The sequence below is a fragment of the Hypanus sabinus genome, chromosome 3, assembly GCF_030144855.1.
Source record: "Hypanus sabinus isolate sHypSab1 chromosome 3, sHypSab1.hap1, whole genome shotgun sequence".
NCBI lineage: Eukaryota > Metazoa > Chordata > Chondrichthyes > Myliobatiformes > Dasyatidae > Hypanus > Hypanus sabinus.
The window spans coordinates 108,438,833-108,462,362 of NC_082708.1; the positions used below are offsets into that span (position 1 = coordinate 108,438,833).

At 37.9% G+C, this 23,530-nt stretch overlaps 1 protein-coding gene across 1 annotated transcript in view; it reads right to left on the reverse strand.

The window, feature by feature from the left end:
• LOC132391564 (protein ZGRF1-like) overlaps positions 1-23,530 on the reverse strand; it is a 93,889-nt gene that overhangs the window by 60,909 nt on the left and 9,450 nt on the right. The window contains exons 5-14 of the mRNA XM_059964922.1: positions 22,170-22,229; positions 20,358-20,543; positions 18,841-20,275; positions 17,883-17,972; positions 15,448-15,512; positions 12,306-12,398; positions 9,146-9,325; positions 8,777-8,873; positions 8,577-8,674; positions 7,808-7,946 (exon numbers count right to left, since the gene is read on the reverse strand). Of these exons, the coding sequence (XP_059820905.1) occupies positions 7,808-7,946; positions 8,577-8,674; positions 8,777-8,873; positions 9,146-9,325; positions 12,306-12,398; positions 15,448-15,512; positions 17,883-17,972; positions 18,841-20,275; positions 20,358-20,543; positions 22,170-22,229 (2,443 nt within the window). The remainder of the gene's footprint in view (positions 1-7,807; positions 7,947-8,576; positions 8,675-8,776; positions 8,874-9,145; positions 9,326-12,305; positions 12,399-15,447; positions 15,513-17,882; positions 17,973-18,840; positions 20,276-20,357; positions 20,544-22,169; positions 22,230-23,530) is intronic.

Sequence of the window (23,530 nt, forward strand, 5' to 3'; positions counted from 1 at the left end):
TTTCCCTCCCTAAATTCATGAACGGCATTACCCAAACCTGAGTTCCTTATTTTCATAACATCTGCTTCTGGCTAGGACCTTTATGTCCTCGTTGTCTGTGGTAATAGTACCGGAGGAAGGGAGGGAGGCGAATGTTGTCCCCTTGTTCAAAAAAGGTAGTAGGGATAGTCCGAGCAATTACAGACCAGTCAGCCTTACGTCTGTGGTGGGAAAGTTGTTGGAAAAGATTCTTAGAGATAGGATCTATGGGCATTTAGAGAATCCTGGTCTGATCAGGGACAGTCAGCATGGCTTTGTGAAGGGCAAATTGTTTCTACCAAACCTGTTAGAGTTCTTTGAGGAGGTGATCAGGCATATAGATGAGGGTAGTGCAACGGATTTAAGTAAGGCATTTGATAAGGTTCACATGGTAGGCTTATTTAGAAAGTCAGAAGGCATGGGATCCAGGGAGGTTTGGCCAGGTGGATTCAGAATTGGCTTGCCTGCAGAAAGAAGAGGGTCGTGGTGAAGGAAGTACATTCAGATTGGAGGGTTGTGACTAGTGGTGTCCCACAAGGATTGGTTCTGGGACCTCTACTTTTTGTGATTTTTATTAATGACCTGGATGTGGGGGTGGAAGGGTGGGTTGGCAAGTTTGCAAACGACACAAAGGTTGGTGGTGTTGTAGATAGTGTAGAGGATTGTCGAAGATTGCGGAGGGACATTGATAGGATGCAGAAGTGGGCTGAGAAGTGGCAGATGGAGTTCAACCCAGAGATGTGTGAGGTGGTACACTTTGGAAGGACAAACTCCAAGGCAGAGTACAAAGTAAATGGCAGGATACTTTTTAGTGTGGAGGAGCAGAGGGATCTGGGGGTACATGTCCATAGATCCCTGAAAGTTGCCTCACAGGTAGATAGGGTAGTTAAGAAAGCTTATGGGGTGGTAGCTCTCATAAGTCAAGGGATAGAGTTTAAGAGTCGTGAGATAATGATGCAGCTCTATAAAATTCTGGTTAGGCCACACTTGGAGTACTGTGTCCAGTTCTGGTCACCCCACTATAGGAAGGATGTGGAAGCATTGGAAAGGGTACAGAGATTTACCAGGATGCTGCCTGGTTTAGAGAGTATGGATTATGATCAGAGATAAAGGGAGCTAAGGCTTTACTCTTTGGAGAGAAGGAGGATGAGAGGAGACATGATAGAGGTATACAAGATATTAAGAGGAACAGACAGAGTGGACAGCCAGCACCTCTTCCCCAGTGCACCACTGCTCAATACAAGAGGACATGGCTTTAAGGTAAGGGGTGGGAAGTTCAAGGGGGATATTAGAGTAAGGTTTTTCACTCAGAGAGTGGTTGGTGCATGGAATGCACTGCTTGAGTCAGTGGTGGAGGCAGATACACTAGTGAAATTTAAGAGACTACTAGACAGGTATATGGAAGAATTTAAGGTGGGGGGATATATGGGAACCAGGGTTTAAGGGTCGGCACAACAATGTGGGCCAAAGGGCCTGTACTGTGCTTTACTATTCTATGTTCTATGTTCTAATCTGCCCAGTCAGGTTTCTAATTTTCCCGATGGCAGAAAAATCCAAACTAAATCTAACACAATACAGCAGTCATATGTGTGAGAAAATATTAATCTTTATTCCTTGGAGATCCATAGAAATGTTATGTCAATGGTCAATATATAAAGTTTGGAGCAGAATTAGTCTATTCTACTAATTCATTGAGTCTCTGCCATTCGATCATGATTGATTTATTTTCCATCTCAGCCCCATTCTCCTGCCTTCACCCCATAACCTTTGACGCCCTGACTAACCAAGAATCTATCAACCACTGCTTTAAATATACCCAATGATTTAGCTTTCACAGCAATTAGTTCTGGATTCACCTCTCTCTGGTTAAAGAAATTCCTCCACATCTCAGTTCTAAAGGGACACTCTTCTACACTGAGGCTGTGCCCTCTGGTCCTAGACTCTTCCATAGTTGGAAATATCCTTTCCAAGTCCACTTTGTCTTGGCATTTCAATATTCGCTAGATTTCAATAAGAACCCCGCCCCCCCCCCCCCCACACACCAATTTTTCTAAACTTCAACAGGTATAGCGCTCAACCATAAACTCCACTAAAAATCCATTTTGTTGGCATTTTCCAAATTCCATCTCTTGGGATCCAGCACCAATCTGATTTTCCCAATCTACCTGCATATTGAAAACTCCAAGACATTGCCCTTTTTACGTGCCTTTTCTTAATCTCCTGCTGTAATTTTTACCCCACATCCTGGTTACTGTTTAAAGGTCTATAACTCCCATCAGTCTTTTTACCCTTGCAGTTTCATAACTCTACCTTCTGATCCTATGTCACTTCTTTCTCAGAATTTGATTTTTTTTAAATCAACAAAACCATCCCATCTTTTGATACAACGTGTATCCTTGGATGTTAAGTTCCCAGCTGTGATCTTCTGTCAACAATAATTTTGAGATGCCCACATCATACATCATGTCATTTTTTAACAGCACTACAAGATCACTTACCCTATTTCATATACTACATGCATTCATATTCAGTCTTCTATTCACCAGTCTTCTCAATTTTGTTTCCATCTTGCCTGAAATTAAATTCTTATTCCTTTACAAACATTTTGTTTACCCTTTATTCTGGAGACTACAGTAACCTCTCCTGCACTTTCCTTCCTTTTTATTTTATCCATATTTTTGCAAACTGTTGAACCTACCCCTGTCCCTACTTATTTAGTTTAAAGCACTACTCACAGCCCTAGTTATGCCCCTCTGATGCATCAGTGTTTGAAGCTCAGATTCCAGGTCATCAACTTTGAGCCAGAGTTCCTTGAGCAGCCAACAGTTGCTGCAGATGTAGTCATCAGGAACCACTGTTGTTGCATCAAAGTTACCGGAGAGAAGTAGCTGGCAGATAAGAAGCAGGTACAAACAAGCTGGATGAACTCAGCAGGTTGGGCAACATCCGTCGAAATGAGCAGTCAACGTTTCGGACCATGACCCTTCGTCAGGACTACAGTAGCTGGTAGATAAGCAGTCTCTTTATTCAACAAAATGAACACAGCAGACTCCATATTAAGACCCTTTCAAAGGAAGAGGCCTGCTCAACCTAGCATTATATGACATTCTATATGCTAAAGATCGAAGGACAATTCTATGTTTACAATGAATCTACGATGCTTTCCTTGGAATTACGTATAACTTACACACCTTCTTCACACCCAGACTACAGACCCCCAAATGAATTTTAAATCAGCATTGTCTGGTCTTCCAATTAACTGTGGTTCATTGCTCTTAGGAACCCATTGTCCAGAGCTACATTTTAAATTTAATCTACAGTCCATATTCAGGTCTGAAGATTGATGGCTGAAGTTAATGTTTTGCTGTACACCCCAAATCCAGAATATAACACCATAATGGGGCCCACCAGCTCCCATATCATTCAGCTACAACACATAACCTGATCCTACGTCCCTACTTTATTTAATTATTTCTGATTTGGTATTGTTTTAAGTTAACGGCTGTGAAAAATCTGATCTGTTCTTACCTACTACTCAACTGTGCCTCTCGCTGAAGCCTCTCGAGCTAGAGTCTCACACTCCTACACTGGCCTATCCAAAATGGCTTCTGCCACCATGGCATCCGCTTCTTCTCACCAAGGACTTGAGCCAAAGCCTCAGTTCCCCACTCTAACTCTGTCTAGTCATACTATGGCCACGCCTAGAATGGCTATTCTGCTTAAGCCTCACTTTTTATCAGCCCAAATGAAACTCACATGCAACAAGACTTGCTTTTTTGACAGAAAGATCTGCTGTCGCACAGATTTCACGTGCTTGTGAGTATCTGTCATTCAACTGCAGGCCACAGCTCTTCAAGTGCACATTTAAGTAAATTTTTAATCTAACAAGGATTTCTGCCTTCACTTCACCACCCTCTGAGTTAAATCGTTTTCTCTCTTCTCCCCTCTAGCACTTCCTGACATCACTTTAAATCTATTTGTTCTCATTTTTCTTTCATTATGAGGATCGTAAACAAATGGCTACCCACTCCAGAAATTAGTTATTAACTCAGAATTCCTTGTGTATCAAGAGCTAATAGCACAATTTATTCCCTTTTCAACACAGTCTACAGCTCAACCTTCATTCTATCATGTACAAAGTTTTGTTCCTACATGGAATTTTACATTTATTTACATCAAAATTAAACAGTGCAACAATTATTACAAGTCCTGCATTTTGAGCAACTACTATCAATTCTTAGTCTGTCTCAAGATAAGTTAAGAAACCAACACTAATGTTCAAATTACTCAGATGTTTCAAATAAAAAATATTATGTTAATTAGAAATAGGCTAGTAATTAAAATCAGAATCAGTTTTATTATCACTGGCATGTTACATAAAATTTGTTCACTTAGCAGCATTAGTGCAATGCAATACATAATATAGAAGAAAATAAATAAATAAATTTCAATCAGTATACTTTACACAGTATACACATACTGAATTGGTTAAAAATCATGCAAAAAACAGAAATACTATATATATAAAAAAAACCTGAGGGTCCAAGGGTTCAATGTCCAATTAGGAATCAGATGGCAGAGGGGAAGAAGCTGTTCCTGAATCACTGAGTGTGTGCCTTCAGGCTTCTGTACCTCCAACCTGATGTTAGCAAGCCCTGGGTGCTGGAGGTCCTTAATTATGAAGTATAGCTACTGTCTCACCTTCCTTATAACTACATCGATATGTTGGGACCAGATTAGATCCTCAGAGATCTTGACACCCAGGAACTTGAAGCTGCTCACTCTCTCCACTTCTCATTCCCCTATGAGGATTGGTATGTGCTCCTTCGTCTTACCCTTCCCGAAGTCCAAAATCAGCTCTTCAGCAATTGGCACATCTCACTCCTGTATACCGTCTTGGCACCACCTGAGATTCTACCAACAATGGTTGGATCGTCCGCTGATTTATAAATGGTATTTGAGCTATGCCTAGTCACACAGTCATGGGTATGGAGAAAGTAGAGCAGTGGGCTAAGCACACACCCGAGGTCCACCAGTGTTGATCGTCATCGAGGAGGAGATGTTATCACCAATTTGCACAGACTTTGGTCTTCCAGTTAGGAAATCGAGGATCCAATTACAGAGGGAGGTAAAGAGGCCCAGGTTCTGCAACTTCTCAATCAGGATTGTGGGAATGATGGTATTAAATGCTGAGCTATAGTCGATGAACAGCATCCTGACGTAGGTGTTTGTATGGTCCAGGTGGTCTAAGGCCACATGAAGAGCCATTGAAATTGCATTTGCTGTTGACCTATTGTAGCGATAGGCAAAATGCAACAGCTCCAAGACCTTGCTGAGGCAGGAATTCAGTCTAGTCATGACCAACTTCTCAAGGCATCTCATCACTATAGATGTGAGTGCTACCGGGTAATTGTTATTAAGGCAGCTCACGTTATTCTTCTTAGGCACTCGTATAATTGCTGCCTTTTTGAAGCAAAGGGAAGCTTCCACCCATAGAAGTGAGAGGTTGAAAATGTCCTTGAATATCCCCGCCAGTTGCTTGGCACAGGTTTTCAGAGCCTCACCAGTATTCCATCTGGACCTTCTGCCTTACAAGGGTTCACCCTCCTGAAAGACAGCCAAACATCGGCCTCTGAGACAGAGATCACAGGATTATCAGGTGCAGCAGGGATCTTCATAACTGTAGTTGTATTCTCCCTTTCGAAGAACACATAGAAAGCGTTGAATTCATCTAGTAGTGAAGCATCGCTGCCATTCATGCTATTGGGTTTTGCTCTGTAGGAAGTAATGTCTTGCAAGCCCTACCAGAGTTGTTGTGCATCTGATGTCGCTTCCAACCTCGTTCGAAATTGTCTCTTCGCCCTCCACACACCATACCTGGCTTTCTGGTACAGGCCTGGATCGCCAGACTTGAATGCCACAGATATAGCCTTCAGCAGATGACGTACCTCCTGGTTCATCCACGGCTTTTGGTTTCTGAATGTGCAGTAAATCTTTTAAGCACACATCCATCCACACAGGTTTCAATGAAGTCGGTAACAACTGCAGCATACTCATCCAGGATCGAAGATGAATTCCTTAATACAGTCCAGTGCACCGATTCAAAGCAGTCCTGTAGGCACTCTTGTGCTTTCTTTGTCCATACCTTCTTGGTCCTCACTACTGGTGCTGCAGTCTTCAGTCTCTGCCTATACGCAGTAGAAGTACAACCAGGTGATCAGACTTCCTGAAGTGAGGCTGTGGAATAGCATGGTAGGCATTCTTGACTGTGGTGTAGCAATGGTCCAGTGTGTTGTTTCCTCTGGTATTGCAAGTGATCTGTTGATGGTAATTGCTTAGTGATTTTTTTCAGACTGGTCTGGTTAAAATCTCCCAAAACAACGATGAAGGTGTTAGGATGCGCAGTTTCATGCATGCTGATCCTATTGCTCAGATCATCTAAAGCCTGATTGACTTTGGCCTGATGTTGAATGTATACTTCTACCAAAATGACCCTGGAGAACTCCCATGGTAGGTAAAAGGATGGCACTTAACTGCTAGATATTCCAGGTCTGGTGAGCAGAACTGGGACAGCACTGATATAGTTGTGCACCAAGAAGAGCTGATCATGAGGCATGCTCCTCCACTTCTGCTTTTGAGAGACCCTACAGATCTATCCAAACGGTGTATAGTAAGCCTGTTAATCTGAATCGCTGCATCCAGTACGGAAGGGGTTAACCAGGATTCCAAGAAACAAAGGACACACACAGTCCTAATGTCCCTCTGATTCAGCACCCTGGCTCTGAGATCATCGATTTTACTTACCAGAGACTGCACATTTGCCAGCAAGATAGTCAGAATCAGATTTATTATCACTGGGATACATCGTGAAATTTATTAACTTTATGGCAGCAATATACATCTTCTTGATCCTCACTACTGGTGCAGCAGTCTTCAGTCTCTACTCATAGTCTTGAGTAGAAGTACAACAGGCATATAATTAGCTGGCTTCCTGTTCTCCCATTCTTTTGGTGGAAATTCATAATTGTAACTGAAAATGGGTTTTCAAGGTTACATTTGACATTGAATAAACTGCCATCAGTTAATCCTGGCTTGCACTTGAACAGTGGAATGTAATCAAGAGATCAATGATGACTGATTCCATTGGCACAAGCTTGCACATCTGGCAAAATACTATGTCAGTTTCATTTTCAGGTAGTCCAATACGCAGCCCAATTTTTTTTTTGAAAGGCTTCTTTTCATTGTGCTATCTTTGTTTAATATGACTAGAGGAAATATTGAACAGTTAGATTATGTTGAGATGATGCAGAAAATATCTGGAAACAGATCTGCAAGAACTGCTTGTTGGGTAACTCACTAGTGTTGTTTGAAAGGCCAGAATTTGAAGGCTTACACCAGTGTTAAATTCTGCACTTGAATTACCACAATGCTGTTAAAGACAGCCAAACAAATTAAATACAATTTTCAAAAATGTTGTCTCACATTATACACAAGTAGCTTGATTGTAGATTGGATACTTCCAGAACCATCAGGATCTCAAAAGATGTTTGGTGGCACATAGTAACAGGTGATATTATAATGTGTTTATAGTTAGTACTTACAGAGTACATGTTTTTGTATTAATTACAGGTGGGTTTAAACTATGTCAACAAATCTACATTCATAATGGTTCAATGATTATGCAGTAGTATTCTATTGTGAATATAAAATTGTTCTTATATATTTTAAAGATTATTTCACTTCAACGTTTTCTCTGTCACAGATTATCATTCAATAACAAATGACTTACCAAAGGAACATCTGCTGGCTCGCAGCTGGTGATTTGGCACTGAATAATCACGTTCTCCCACATTACTGTCATTTGAGCATCTGAGCACATTGTCCACAAATGCATCCTCTGAAGACACCTGTTGCACTGGAGATCTTACCTTGTAGTGTAACAAAAATAATTGATTTTGGGTTTTACTTTTAGGTTGCAAACACTTTTTAAAATTGGATATTCAGATTTAATTTTCAAAAACTGTTTGATGGGGGTGCAAAGAATAATATTGCATAGTGAGAAATACTTCTAGTTTCAAATGCAAAAATACAGTATGTGCTTAAAACAATTAAGTTTTGTATGCTAAACTATAAATGTACCAGTTTTAACAACACCATTAAAAGCAATTTCCTAATTTGGTCAAGGGTCCTTACTCTTATGGCTCAAATCCAAATACACAACTCTACAAAGCAGAACAAAAATTCAGATGCATTAAAAATACACCAATATGCAGCCTACATAATAATAAATAATTATATTCGGCTTAAGTTATAATTAAACAGAGGATTTAATACTCTTATTTTAAAGAAAATGGAGATGGTGCCTGTTTTCCCTTGAAATAAGAAGCTTCCAGTTGATATGATTTGTGACATTGAAATGTGATTTGGGAACATAAATTTGTCAATGGATTCTTTATTTTGTGGAAAACAAGAATTGTTTATTTATGTAGAAGTCGAAGTTCTAGTTTCAAGTAAGCATCTCTATTGATTCATAATAATATAATTCAAATTAATTTAACCTTGTGAAAGTTCCACTGCCTGGGTTCAAAGTCAGAATGTGAAGCAGAAGAATTAAGCCAATCGGGAATGTATGATGATAAAACAGGATCCACTGGTACTAGGAAAAGAAAACGTAGGGTATTAAATAAAAGAAAAAATTTAATAGTTGTTGAAAAGATTTGGTCATTAGACAGATCAACCTCAAATGAAAACAAAATACCTTGATCATCTTTATACCAAGCACACACGTCTTCTGCAGCAGCTTTAAAATTGCTCTCATCTTGGAGACTTGGTGCATCCATTGGTAAATCTGCAATCTTTTCAAAATTTTGCACTTATAAATCTAAATTCTATTTATTTACTGACATACAGTGTGGAATAAGCCCTTCCAGCCCAGCAATCCCCCAATTTAGTGCTAGCCTAATCATGGGACAATTTACAATGACCAATTAACCTACCAACCAGTATGTCATTGGACTGTGGGAGAAAATTGGAGCACCCAGACAAAACCCATGCAGTCATGAGGAGAATATAGACTCCTTAGACAATACTATAGTTTAAAAACAAACAGATCTAGGATTAGCCCTACCTTAAACAAGCCATTGCTTGAACTTTTTGATAATACAAAACTGGTCTCTGTTGTCAAGCATCTTGGAATTTGATGCAAAGTTTCAAAGTCTTCTTCAAGCTCTAATTCATCTGTTGGAATTCTGATCACTGTGTCACTGGTTGCTGAGCCCTTCACCTGGTACCCTTTAAATTCAGCTGCCTGTGTAAATGTGATAAACTCTTCAAAAATTTACTAAGTACCACAAAGGTTTTATTTCAAAAGTAACATCAATAACCTTTTTTCTTTTAAAGTCTATGCGCTGATATCTTTTTTTAAACTAAAATAGCAAACAATAATAAAATGAAATTATCCTGGTAATAAGAATGACTAAAGCAACTGCCAAAAAATAAAATGATTGTGAGGCTAATTACTAAGACTTGTTTAGCCATGAGATCAGTCAAGTGACCACTTTGATTACAGTGAACCTCAGTGCCAAGGACAAGCGAAAAGAAAAGAATCTGAAGTGCTTTAGGACCTACTACAACATTAAAAGTACTTTAATTTTTGTTACTATTAATGCTGAGTCACATTTATTACAAATAGCTTTTTAGATCAAGTCACTGAGGCACAGTGAAATTGCTCTTTCTTAAATACATCAGGGCCATCTATGTGTGAAGCTGCAGGAGATGACATAATATTGTTAAGGTCTATTTCTCCTCAGTGTTTACAAAGAAGAAGACCATGGATGCCAAAGAAATAACAGTAATAAGTACTGAGGTCTTGGAACACATACATACTAAGAGGAAGGAAGTACTTGCAGCCTTGAAGCGCATTAAAGTGGGCATATCCCCAAGGCCTGACCAAGTGCACCCTTGAACCTTATGGGAGCACAGAAAGCAAGAGAAGAAAATGCAGAGGCCTTTATAGAAACATAGAAAACCTACAGCACAGTACAGGCCCTTTGGCCCACAAAGTTGTGCTGAACACACCCATACCTTAGAAATGACTAGGCTTACCTATAGCCCTCTATTTTACTAAGCTCCATGTACCTATCTAAAAGCCTCTTAAAAGACCCTATTGCATCTGCCTCCACCACCGTTGCCAGCAGCCCATTCCACGCACTCACCACTCTCTGAGTAAAAAACTTACCCCTGACATCTGCACTGTACCTACTCCCCAGCATCTTAAACCTGTGTCCTCTTGTGGCAACCATTTCAGCCCTGGGAAAAAGCCTCTGACTATCCACACGATCAATGTCCCTCATCATGTTATACACCTCTATCAGGTTACCTCTCATCCTCCGTCGCTCCAAGGAGAAAAGGCCGAGTTCACTCAATCTATTCTCATAAGGCATGCTCCCCAATCCAGGCAACATCCTTGTACATCTCCTCTATAGAGATATTTTCTTTGTTATTAGCCACTAGTAAAGTTCAGATGTTTAAAGGGTGGATAATGTTATTCCATAGTTCAAGAAGTGTAACAAGGATGGGCCAGGAAAATACAGGCGGATAAGCCCTTTCAGCTGTAAGGCATTTATTCAAGGGAAGTCTGAGGGGCAAGACGTACCACCAGTTGGATAGTCAAGGTTTAACTAGGAATAGTTAGCATGGCTTTGTATGAGAGGTCGAGTCTTACAAATCACTTGGAGCTTTTTAAAGAGTTAACTAGGAGATGAAGGTAGAACAGTAGATGTTGCCTAGTGAAGTAACTTAAGAATTGGCTCGACGATAGAATACAGAGCATGATGGTTGGAAGTCAATTTCACAACTGGAGGCCTGCGACTAGTAAGGTGTTCCGGAGGTCAGTGCCGGGACCTGTTATTCATTAGTTATGAAAATGATTTGGATGTGAATGAACATGGCATGATTAGCAAGTTTGCTGATGACAGTGGAGGGTTTGGTTGAACGTGAAACACATTATAATGAACTACATGGACATCTTTATCAGTTAGGGAGATGGGCTGAGGAATGGAAAATGGATTTCAACTCATAAATGTGAGGTGATGCATTTTGTACAGTCAAACCAGAGTAGGACCTAGGCAGTGAAAAGCAAGGCAGAACATAGGGGCCTGGCTGTTTGCTGAAAGTTGTGGTGCAAGTAGACAGGGTAGTGAAGAAGGCTATCATCAGTCAAGGCATCAGGTTTAGGTGTAGGGACGTTATGTTGCAGTTTTATGCCATTGGTGAATCTGGTCCTGGTGTATTGTGGTACCTTGTTAAAGGAACTAAAATGTCAAGCTCGAAAGAGTGCAGGAGAGATATACACGAGGATGGTATAGGGCCTGAATTATAGGGAGAAGTTGGCAATGCTGGATCTTCACCCCTTGGAGCATAAAATCATGAGAGGTATGGATACGATGAATGGCCATAATCTTTTCCCTGGGTTTGGGATTTCTGAACTAGAAGGCACAGATACAAGGTAAAAGGGAGAGATTTAAAAGAGATGCGAGGTAACTTCTTTACACGGAGGGTAGTGAGTATCTGAAACGAGCTGCCAGAAGAAGTGGTTGAGGGGAGTACAATTCCAATATTTAAGAAGCAGTTGGAAAGGGCTCAACAAGGGCAACTAGGACTAGCAGGGAACATGCTGTAGTCAGCATAGACCTGTTAGGCAGCAGGCCCTATTTCTGTACTGTGCTATTCTATGACTATAACACATAATGAATAAATTGCAAAGGAAAGCAGCAGACTAAGACTTTTCATTACACTGATTTATCAACAGAAAGGAGATTTGGGCAATGCATGAAACATGCAAAATAACTAATAATGAAAATAGTAAGAAAGAAGGGAGAGGATGAATAAAAGGGTGGCCATTTGTTAAAGTTTTAGATGCTGCTGTTATGCCTGGACCTACAGGCAAGTCAGCCTCTTCAAAAAGAGTAGAAAACAGTAAAGTAGAATACAGAGCAATTAACCCAAGCAGAGTTACTTACTGTATATTTATTATTTAAGTTTTATATTTGCTCTTCCATCAGGTTTAGCCATACTGGGTAAACTTAATGTTCTCTGAATTTAACTTGCACTCAATTTGTATTTAAAGACAGTTTTCAACATCAAAGCATTTCAACAAATTTCATAACTAGATTTTTTTTTAAATCACAATAGATACTTGTTGATCATCAAAGTAAATGGTTTATATTTTAGCATCACAGATATTGTATTTCACTTATACAATAAATAAACAATATGTATTACCTTACCTGTAGTGTTCTAAGTGGTCTCTCAGAAACTGTTACTCTTTCAACACAGTTATCATTTAAATGTTCTTCAAACATTCCAACATATTTTGCAGCCTAAAGTCAAGCATTTCATAAAATCATTTTCATGATTTTACTAGGATGTTGCTGCCTAATACATTAACCTTGTTCTCACTGGTTAGTTAAAAACTACAAATAGTACAAAGAATGTATGTGGACTTCAATTTTGCTTAATGGTTTTTATTAAAATAGCAAAATGAATGAACATGTACTACTTTTATTACTGTAAATGATATTCATCAGTTTGTAAGCAAGATGAAAAAGACAATGTGACAGCTTTCACAAAATGTCCATCATTTACTCAAATTGTTGTCACTGCAGTATTGGTTAAAATATTGTAGTAGGTCAGTATGTACTCAACAAGTTGGTACAAACAGCGATACGAAATGACCAGACAAACTATGATTGCCAAAGGAGGAATTGTTGAAGCCTTTCAAAGAAACAAAATAATGCAGTTTATACAGATATTTTTGGTTTATTACTTTCATGTAAATTACCACTTTTTTTTCTTTCAGTCACCTAGGACAGATACTACTCCTTTAGCTGAGACAAATAGCAATTTTCCCATTCTGTGGTTCCTTGACATCACTATAAGTATGCAAAAGCATACAGGGATAACTCATTTAAACCACAAATTATGTGGGCTTTACTCAACATAATCACCACTTAAGAAAATGATTGAAAATACTCACATACTTCTACAATATAGCACTATTAACTGTTCTTTTAAAATATTGAAAAATGTTTCAAAATATGGTCATTCTTCAACAAAATCCAGACAAAAACATAATCACAGAAGTAGAGGTTTCAGAACCATGGCCCAAAATGGACAGCATTCTGGTGTTTCCACATACCAAGTTAATGAAATCCAAAAACCTCTATCAGAGATGTTTTGCTCCATTACAGGAAGTTTGCAGCTTTTGTCAAAAGATTGGAGAGTGAAATGATTGTTTAAACTGTTTACTACTAAAGATTGCAGAAAATACTAGAGGTCGTGCATTCTAGATTAAACAACGTTTTCCAATGTAATGCACTGCAATAAAGAATACGCAAGTCTGTTCATTAATAATTAAAATGAATGGAATATTTTTTCAGGAAATTTTTCCTAGCTGTGAGAAAAAGGGACAAAGAAGAATGCTTTAAGAACGAACCAGTGTATGCACAGTGGACTGAAAGTGCTGTGTTGTGTGCTGTGCTGTGTGATCCCAAAACTTCACCATTTATCCCCTTGCTTGCTGACACTAGAGTCCCTTTGAGAAGGATCCTACTTTAGCACCAATGACTAATGACAGAAGGTTTCCACTCTAAAACTTATCCATCTCTTGTTATCCTCTGGAAAGTAAACAACAAGAGGCATTCCTTCATCAAGGCCAAAGAAAATTCCTAGTTAGATACTGGCAAAACTATTACATAACTGAGCCTGACATTTAATTGGAACACAGATTTATTGGAAATCATACATGAAGCCAACAATTTTAAAATACCACGGCAAGCACCAACAAATGTAATCTAATCACTGAAGTCTTCTTTCAATCATCAGTAAAATATTGGAAATAGTAATTGACAATGGTTACAAATACCAACTACTCAACGATAACCTCACCGATGCTGAGTTTGGTTTTTTTTTCAGGACCACTTGGCTTCAGACATCATTACAATTTTGGACTAAATATTCAATGGTTCTTCATCTCAGGTTTTCAATATTTATTGCTTATTTATTATTAATACTATTATTATTATTATTATTATTATTATTATTATTATTATTATTACTACTACTACGAAGCTAGGGTGAGTAAATATGGCATCATTGATGGTGTGCCAGATAATGGCCATCTCCAACAAGAATCTAACACTTAGCCTTGGCTGCACAGTGGCACAGGAGGGGGATCCAGGATTTTGCAAACCCTAGGACTCAGGTCTCTGTCTAAACTTGTACTCACTGGAAGATTAACTGGCCACTGCTATAGATGGGTAGAAGAAAATCAGCAGAGTCTTTATTTCTGTTCATAGATGCTGCCTGACCGGCTGAGTTCATCCAGCATTTTGTGTGTGTTACTCTAGATTTCCAGCAACTGCAGAATCTCATTTAGGAGCTGCAGGGAATGTTATACAGGAGAGATTTGGGATTGATCAGATTGCTCTGAAAGGCAGCATGGATGAGTCAAGTGAACTTATTTGAAATCATAAGTATGAAATTCAATGTCATTTCCATTGCCAAGTCCCCTGCCATCAACATACTGAAGATCAGCACTGACCAAAAGCTACATAAATACTGTGGCAAATAGAACAGGCCAGAGGCAAGGTATCCTACCCCTAGTCACTCAAATCCTGATACCCTAAAGCTATTCCAGAATATACAAGGTATAAATCAGAAGCAGAAGATTTTGTAAATGCTTTGAGTCAAAGGCCCTTCACCAGATCTGGGCAAAGAGGAATAGAAGTTATTTTTAAGTTGCAGAGAAGGCTGTGGAGTAATGGAAAACAAATCAAGAAACAGCACCTTGTACACAGTATCAAAAGAATTACTGTAAAAAAAAGAATTTGGTGAATTATTGAGAGAAAATAAGTAATTCCTATTTGTATAAATAGAACTTCCCCGTAAAAAGGAAGTCTACATGATCAATTCTTGGTAGGGAATTAGTCTGCTCCTTGCAGAACATCTCTGAAGTTTATCTTATACACAGTGAAAATTAGAAGTCAAACCTCCTTTAAAATAATTTTTACAAAGAATACAACTAGTTAGTCATACGCCATGATTAAAAGTGAAATAATACCAGAACATGCAAATCATTCTGCAGCACAAGAATTTTATTTCACGTTGCACTGATATTTCACATTTATCATATGGTCATCACATCTGTAGGTTTTTAATAATAAATCTTAAAACATTATGTTCATAATGCTATATAGTACTTAGCTCCTTCATTTTGGGCATGGGTCATGCTATTTTGTATTATACATCAGAAAGGCAACATGTCTACACACATCCACAGCAAGAATAAGCTTTAAAAGAAGCAATACAGTATTTACAAGGAAAACAGAAAACTGCAACTTGTATCCAAACTAGAAGCATCTACCATACCTCAGCCAAACAGGGGAATTCCGTGGATGAATTCCTTCGACAATGGGAAGAAGGTTCTGCTGAAACTAAGAAAAAATATTTGTAATCATTAATGAACAATTAAGTAGCAGACTTTCAGAGACAATATACATGTTGTGAAAAAAAGTTGATTCCAAAACTTTCACTGTTACAACAAAAAGCTTGACTAATTTCTATAAAGTTAATTTAGTGATTTTAGCTGTGCAAGCTTTCTGTACAGCAGAATTAATAGCTTTGTTCATGTTGAAGCAGCAACTATTTAATATTAATATGAGAGGACAGAAAGCCATGGAAGAAAGGGAATGGGGAGGAGCACCAGAGATGACAGATAAACATGGAGATAAGATGAGGGAGGGAAAAGGGGATGGGGAATGGTGAAGGGGGGGCATCATTACCGGACATTTGAAATATCAATGTTCATGCCATCAGGTTGGAGGCTACCCAGACGGAATACAAGGTGTTGCTCCTCCAACCTGAGTGTGGCCATATCGCAAGGGTAGAGGAAGTCATGGATGGACATGTTGGAATGGGAATGAGAAGTGGAATTAAAATGGGTGGCCACTGGGAGATCCTGTTTTCTCTGGCGGACAGAGTGTCGGTGCTTGGCGAAGTGGTCTCCCAATCTACATCAGATCTCACTCATTATTATTTGTCGATGACAGTTGAGTTCTTCAATTATGGAAGCTATGGAGTTGTCCAATTATTCAAATTATTTGTAAGAATATTCGCTCAGTGACCACTTCATTAGGGTCTTCCTATACCTAATAAAGTGACCAGAGTCTTTGCTTGTGGTCTTCTGATGCTGTAGCTCATCCCCTTCAAGTTTCAAAGTGTTGCTCATTCAGAGATGCTCTTCTGCACACCACTGCTGTAACACATGGTTATTTGAATTACTGTTGTGTTCCTGTCAACTTCAACCAGTTTAGCCATTCTTCTCTGACCTTGCTCAATAACAAATCATTTTGCTTGTAGAACTGCTGCTGGCTGGAATTTTTTTTGTTTGTCCATACCATTCTCTATAAACTCCAGACTGTTGTCTGTGAAAATCCCAGGAAATCATCAGTCTCTGGGATACTGAAACTACCCCGTCTAGCTGCAACAATTATTCCATAGTCAAAGTCAATTGGATCACATTTCTTCCCCATTCTGATGTTTGGCCTGAAAAACAACTGAATCTCGATCATGTCTGCATGCTTGTATGTATTGAGTTGTTGCCACATGATTGGCTGATTAGATATTTACATTAAAGAGCAAATGTATTGGTTGAGTTTTCAGAAGAATCACTAAAGAACAGAAGGGAGCAGGACTTTTGTTCATTCTTCTCATTAACTAAGCCAATCTTAAGATATCTTGCAGTAATTATACAGGTCAGACAGCATTATTGATAATAAACTCATCTACTGTCTGTCATTTCTTGATTAAGATCCTAAAATATGCATGCCATCCATAAAATGTTCCCCCCAATTTTGTGGCCCAGCGCCTGCTTTCCTTTCAGCAATTGCACTTATGAATTGGCAATCTGTCAAAGTAAACCAGATTCTCTTTACCAAACTGCAGAAAACAGTAAGAACATTTCTAACGAAAAGTCAGTCCTGCTGAAGAGTTTCGGGCTGAAACGTCGACTGTACTTCCCCCCCCATCCCGCCCGATGTTGCCTGAACTGCTGAGTTCCTCCAGCATTTTGCGTCTGTTGCTCAGATTTCCAGCACCAGCTGATTTTCTCTTGCTTGTTGTTCAACCTGAAAAATGGTTTCTCTTTTTTCACACATCCTCCCTGACCTACTGAGTACTTTAGAAATTCTTGATTTTCTCTCAGATTTCTAGCACCTGCATTTTTTTTCATATAATAGTTATGGTAATACTGATGTTCAATTTATTTCATCCTCCAGAAATACACCACTGTATCTTCAGAAAGCAATGTAGATGAAGGCTGCATTCAACATGCAGCAAGTGGATGGCGTGAATAGTTCTGAATGTTTACTGCTAAGCAGCTAATAGAGACCAAACTTAAAGAAAATTTAGGAATGTAATCATATGGCTATTATATTAATTGATGACACAGTTTGACACGCCTCTTTATCAAGATTTTCTGGCTTCAGGAGTTTCAGAATCAAAATTAGGTTTAATATCACTGACATATATCGTGAAACATGTTTTTCAGCAGCACAATATATAAAAAACATTAAATACGTAGCAAAAGTTTAAAATCTGTGTTTCTTGTTTGTTCCATTTACTCTGCAGATTTTTCTAGTAAATCTATACCTGCTTAGTCATGCTTCTGTAGCTTGAAATTATAGACAAATATATTGTTTTCATTAAAATTTAATTATCTTACATAGAAAGCAAAAATATAGTTGCATACACACCATGTAGTATGTAGTGCCTGTTAGACTTATACTTGTTTTACGGTTTCTCACCTTTAGCTGCATTATAATCTGGAGAGCAGTAACCGGGATTCTGGCTTAAAATACCACAGTACTTTAAATCCTCATTCTCGGCACTCATTCCTAAATGTAATTTTCAAAAGTAAATCATTCACAGTTCACAAATCATTCTACAGTACTTATAAAGATGGGTAGTAATGTGAGAAGGATGCAGAACTTTACTAAGATATAGACAAGTTAAGTGAATGAGTAAGGACACAGCAGATGGAATATAACATGCAAAAAATGGGAGGTTATAATTGTGCAGAAAAAAATAAAAAACCACAGTTTGTTTTTCCCCCAAATGGTCAGTATTCAAAAGGAATTGATGGTCAGAGGGATCTGGATGTCCTTACACACAAATCACTGAGGATGGTGTGGTGGTCTTTACTGCAAGACTATTAGCGTATATTATACAAGACCCTGGTGAGAATGCATTTGGTATACCACGTACAAGTCTGAACTCCTTATCCAAGAAAGTGCACCTGTGACTGAGGAACTGCCGCAAATGTTCCCCAGATTGATTCCTGGGATGCCAAATTTTGTCACATGACAAATTAAACAGATTTAACCTGTACTCAAATTTAGAAGAATGAGAATTAAGTTCATTGAAGCATTTGCAAAGGTGTCTGGAACTAGGGGGTCACAATTTCAAAATAATGTATTGGCCAATCAGCACAGGATAAGAAAATTTCTAAATCTACAGGGGGAGTGAATCATCAGAATTCTCCATCCAAAACACCAAAACAGCATGTTTGTCAGCTTTTTCAATGGATGAACATATTGTTGAACATGAAAGGAATGAGCAAATATAGTATTGGTGCAGGAACAGGGAACAAGGTAAAAGACCAACCACAACTTATTGAATGGCAGTGAAGGCATAAGGAGCTCAATAGCTCCTCTTGCTTGTATTTCTTATTCTTATGAACAAATCATAAGTCCACATTCTTACCCCCAGTAAATGCTTCTGACTTATTAAATGCTTGTTCCAGGTCCCCATTAATTGCACAGTCTACAACATGTTTCTGTACATTAAGCTTTTCTAAACTTTCTATTGCAGTGCTATGTTCAGCTAAAGACTTTAACACTGAGATGGTGTCTTCTAGAGGATGAATGACAGAGAAGTTATCAGTTTTTGACCTGGGCTCTTTCCGTTCATGTATAGATTTCTTCCAAGCATATGAAGAATGTTTTTCCGATAAATTTACAGTGTTTGGGAGAGTCCTGCATTTAATTTCAGTTTGTTTCTCTCCATGCAAAACTATATCCAAATCCTTCTCTTCAGCAGCAGGTGACTGAGCTTCCAATTCTATGTGTTCAGCTTGATGGACCTCCATACCTTTAAGTTTGGAAAGTGCTGGAATGGATTCAGAAGAGGTACCAAGCATGTTCAATGATCTCTGTGGTAATATTTCATTTTCATTCAGATTAGTTGTTCCAATTTTCTCAGAGATAAGTTTACCGAGTAGATCGAAGTTTCTATCAGCAAAATTACTAGCGTTAATGGTGTCCAATTCTACTTGTGCAATTGGTTGCTTAAAATGATCATTGTCAGTTGTGGAAAGCAGTTCCTTAGATGGATTATCCGTTTTGATAAAACATTCATTTCCCTTGCAAACATTATCGCCCACTGTTTCCCTGACAGTTGTACAAATCGCCCTTGGTTTGGTCTGTTCACTTGTGCCTAAATTAGATGAATCTTCCTTCTCCTCACACTTCTGTTGCATTCCTTGACTATTCCAAGAACTTCCTCTACCTAAACTTTCATACAACTTTCCAGTTAAATCACAGTCTGTGAGCAATTCCATATCATGATGTGGTACCAGTCTAGTATCCGCCGTTTCACAAGGAGGAAAACCAGTGTGACAGTCAGATACATCTGTTGTATGAGCAATGTGAGTGTCAACTGTAGGCTCCTGTGGATAAGTTTGAAGAGTTTCTAACCTACTACAGTTTGATCCACTTTTTCCATCTAGAAGTGCTAAAATTTGTTCTTTGCTCCTCTTATTTTCATGTGTTCCATTATTATGGGAACACCCTGCAGAAATGGAAGTCACTGTAGTAAACCCAGCATCTGTTGAATAAGAAATGTTCATTTCTTCACTGTCCTTCAACTTAGGGTAATGACTCAGTGCCAGTGTGCCAGGTAATTTAGAACATAGTGTGCTTTCACTTTTTAAACATCTTTTATTTGTTTCTGAGGATTCCTTTTGAAAAGTAGCAGAATAACTTAAGGTTTCCTTTATGCACATAGTAGAAAAAAGGGGTGAAGTAGCATAAAGATGATGGACTGAAGTGGTTGGCTGCTGGGATTTAGTCACTTCACATAATTCATCTTTCTGCTCCAATGTCAGTTTCTTTGATATCTCCCGAGGTCCTTGGAAGCCCTGTAATATTTACATTAAACTAAATTACTTTTGAGATTGACATACAAATACATTGCAAAGTTACATTAAATTCATTACTTACAATATGCTTTCGTTTCAGACCCACAGGCAAGTGACATCGAGCTGGATTTGTGAGAATTACATTAGTTCTGGCTGGTTTTGTAACTTCTTCTTGTCTGACAAAATTAGTGCCCTGTTCCTGAGAAATTTTCTCCTCTTCAACGGTGATTAAATATCGATCGCTTTCAAATTCCTTGCCTGATTTTATCTACCAAGCAGAAAACAATATTGAAATTATTTGGAAGAATGAGAGGAAATTTAATTGAAGCTGACAAAATTCTCAAAGAATTAGACACAATTTCTTCACTCAATTTTGAACGTGTAGAATTTGCTATCATATAGACCTGTAGAGGCCAAGTCACTGAACATATTTTGAGGAAGAAGATAAATTTCTAAAAGGAGATGACGTCAAGGGACATGCTGTTGTGACAGACTACTCCATAACAATGAGGTACAACAGGAAGATTTTACTGTTTGACAATTATCCATGATTATACTGATTGACATAGCAAGTTTAAAGGCAACTAGCTACTTCTGCCTTCACCTTTCTTTCTAATTAGAAGCCTCTAATTCCATTATAAACATTCTACAATTCAATTGGAGCACTAAACAAAGCTTCACATCATGCCAACAATGCCTGATCAGACAGATATATGTTGATGAGTAGAGACATTATTAGATCTTAGGAATTAAGTAGCTGGAGGTCATAGCATATTACAGTATGAAAACAGGCTATTCAGCCTGACCAAGCTGCCCATCTGGTCACATTTCCCATTTCCCTTTACATCTTTCCTATCCATGTACCTGTCTAAGTGTCTTTTAAGTGTTATTACTGTATGGCCACCATAATAGAACAATTCAATTTACAGATAAGGATATCAAAACTGGAGGAGTAGAGATACTCAGAAAGGTTATATAGCAAGAAAAAATTAGAGCCAGGAAGGGAAAAGACAATTAACAGCTTTCAAAGTGAACAGTGATAAATAAGCTCAAGGTTAAAGAAGGTAGATCATTCTAGTTTCCCAGAAAATAATACAATAGTCAATCTCAAAAGTAAAGATACGGCTGAAATTTCTACATTAGATGAACTGATTCAGCACATAATGTTACGAATGTAGAAATAGCCACTCCATTGCATGGATTGGATTGCTAGCCTTATGAAGCTAAATCTACAGTTTCAGAATGGGCAATGACAAGGATGAAGTCAATGGCTGGAGAATGGATTTTATGAAAGGGTCTAAAAACAACAGTATTATAATATTTAGATAAGGAAAAATTCTGTTCAGCCAACATTATAACTTATAGACAGTTGGAGGGTTCAATACATGAAGTAGAATATAAATTATAAAACATTTACAAGACAAAAACAATTTGAGAAATAGATTTATTTGGCTGTTAATGTGCAACAGAAACTTCTCTCACTTCTCTTCATTTAACCCAATCAACATATTCACCTGTCTGTTTCTCCACGTGCTCTTCTTACCTGCTGTTAACTGTATTTAAACTGTTTACCTCAGTAAAAATGAGGTCATAAAATGCAAATTCTGACTATTTTCTATGAAAAGCAGTTTATTTTGCATTTGCTTGTGACTACTTATGGCCCTTATAGTTTTTTCACCTTCAAGTAGAAACATTTTCACTTTAACCATTCTTTTACAACATACAAAGTGCAAAAGATTTCAAACTTTAGACGGATATAATGACTCAATCAGGTATCAATAAACCAGACTAAATAACGTAAATTGAGGAATCGTTCATTATTGCATGTACAACTCCTCCATAAACAAAACATTCCATTACAGAGATGAAAAAATTATTTTAAATAATAGATCACCTCTCCAAATTTGATATATATATGATCCAGACAAAGTCCTTTATCGTCATACAAAGTTGCCTGAAAGGAAAGTAAAAACACCTGATGATGGCTCATCAGTAAAATACAGACACAAGGAATTATTGCCAATTGGTACCCACATTCAATTGTAACAAATTTTAATTTTTTTTACATTAAAAAATGAACGCCTTGAAGGTATAGTGAGACTAATCCTGCCATGAATATCATTTGAGGAAAAAAGGCACAACTCTCACAACATTAATCCACTGTCAGATGCAGACAAGTCTACTTTTATTTGCACAACTTGGGAAAAACTATTTTTAATCATTTAGCATAAAGATATTGATCCAAGATTAAACTGCAAATATTGAGAAGAGTACATGTCTTAAAGTTATATTTCTACAATGACAGATAACAAATGTCACGTTTTGCAATCATGTCTCAGATTTGTTCATTCGGAGCTTATGTTGAGTTAACTAATTGCAGATACTTATAATCTGCAACTGACGTTGGTGAACTGTGATAAGAAAGGAAATGTAGCAGCTAATTTCTGATACCTATCTATTCATGCATGCTATTAGAATTAGATACTAACACAGTATGAGAAACTTGGACACGATGTACAAGTGAGGAAAATTCCCATCAAAGCTGGAAATGACATTTCAATTGAAACATTACAAAGCAATGGACATCTGTGTGTTGCAAGCAGGAAGATGGAAAAGAATAAATAATTTTAACAATAAAATTACAAATCTTTAACCAAAAAAAAGGGGAAACTAATTTGTTTCTCTGAAATATTTAGCTTACTCATTCAGTCACTTTTGAACATCAGTTTGATTTAGATGCCATTTAAGCAAATGTCTACAAATGAAACTAAATTATGCATACACTCTCAGCAATTACACTGAACAACTGTTTTTTTGAAAATGTTCCTTCCTCAGAATTGTTTTCCTCTTTATGATAGACCCTTTGAAGCTGAACACATTATTTCAGACTGTTTGTAGGAATTCGGAAAAACAAGAAATGAACTTTTAATGAATATAATGTGTTTTATTGCATAACTCTAATGATGCTTTGCAATAGTTCAACTAAGCTAAAAATGTTTCATTGATGATTTTCTTTTGTACTCAGTGTCTGAGGCTTCTCGCTCAAGTGTCTGTCATTGATGACCTATTTATTTGTGGGCCAACAAAAACGCCTTCCTTCATCTTGGCATCAGTTATTCTGGCTTGAATTATGAATTGAAATAACAAATGTAGGTAATTGTTTTTTTTTTAAATGGTGCCTGATAGGGAAATTTCAAAGTGGTTTTCATGATCAGCGGCCCAAAATCCATAAGATACACCCAAAAGTATTCAGGA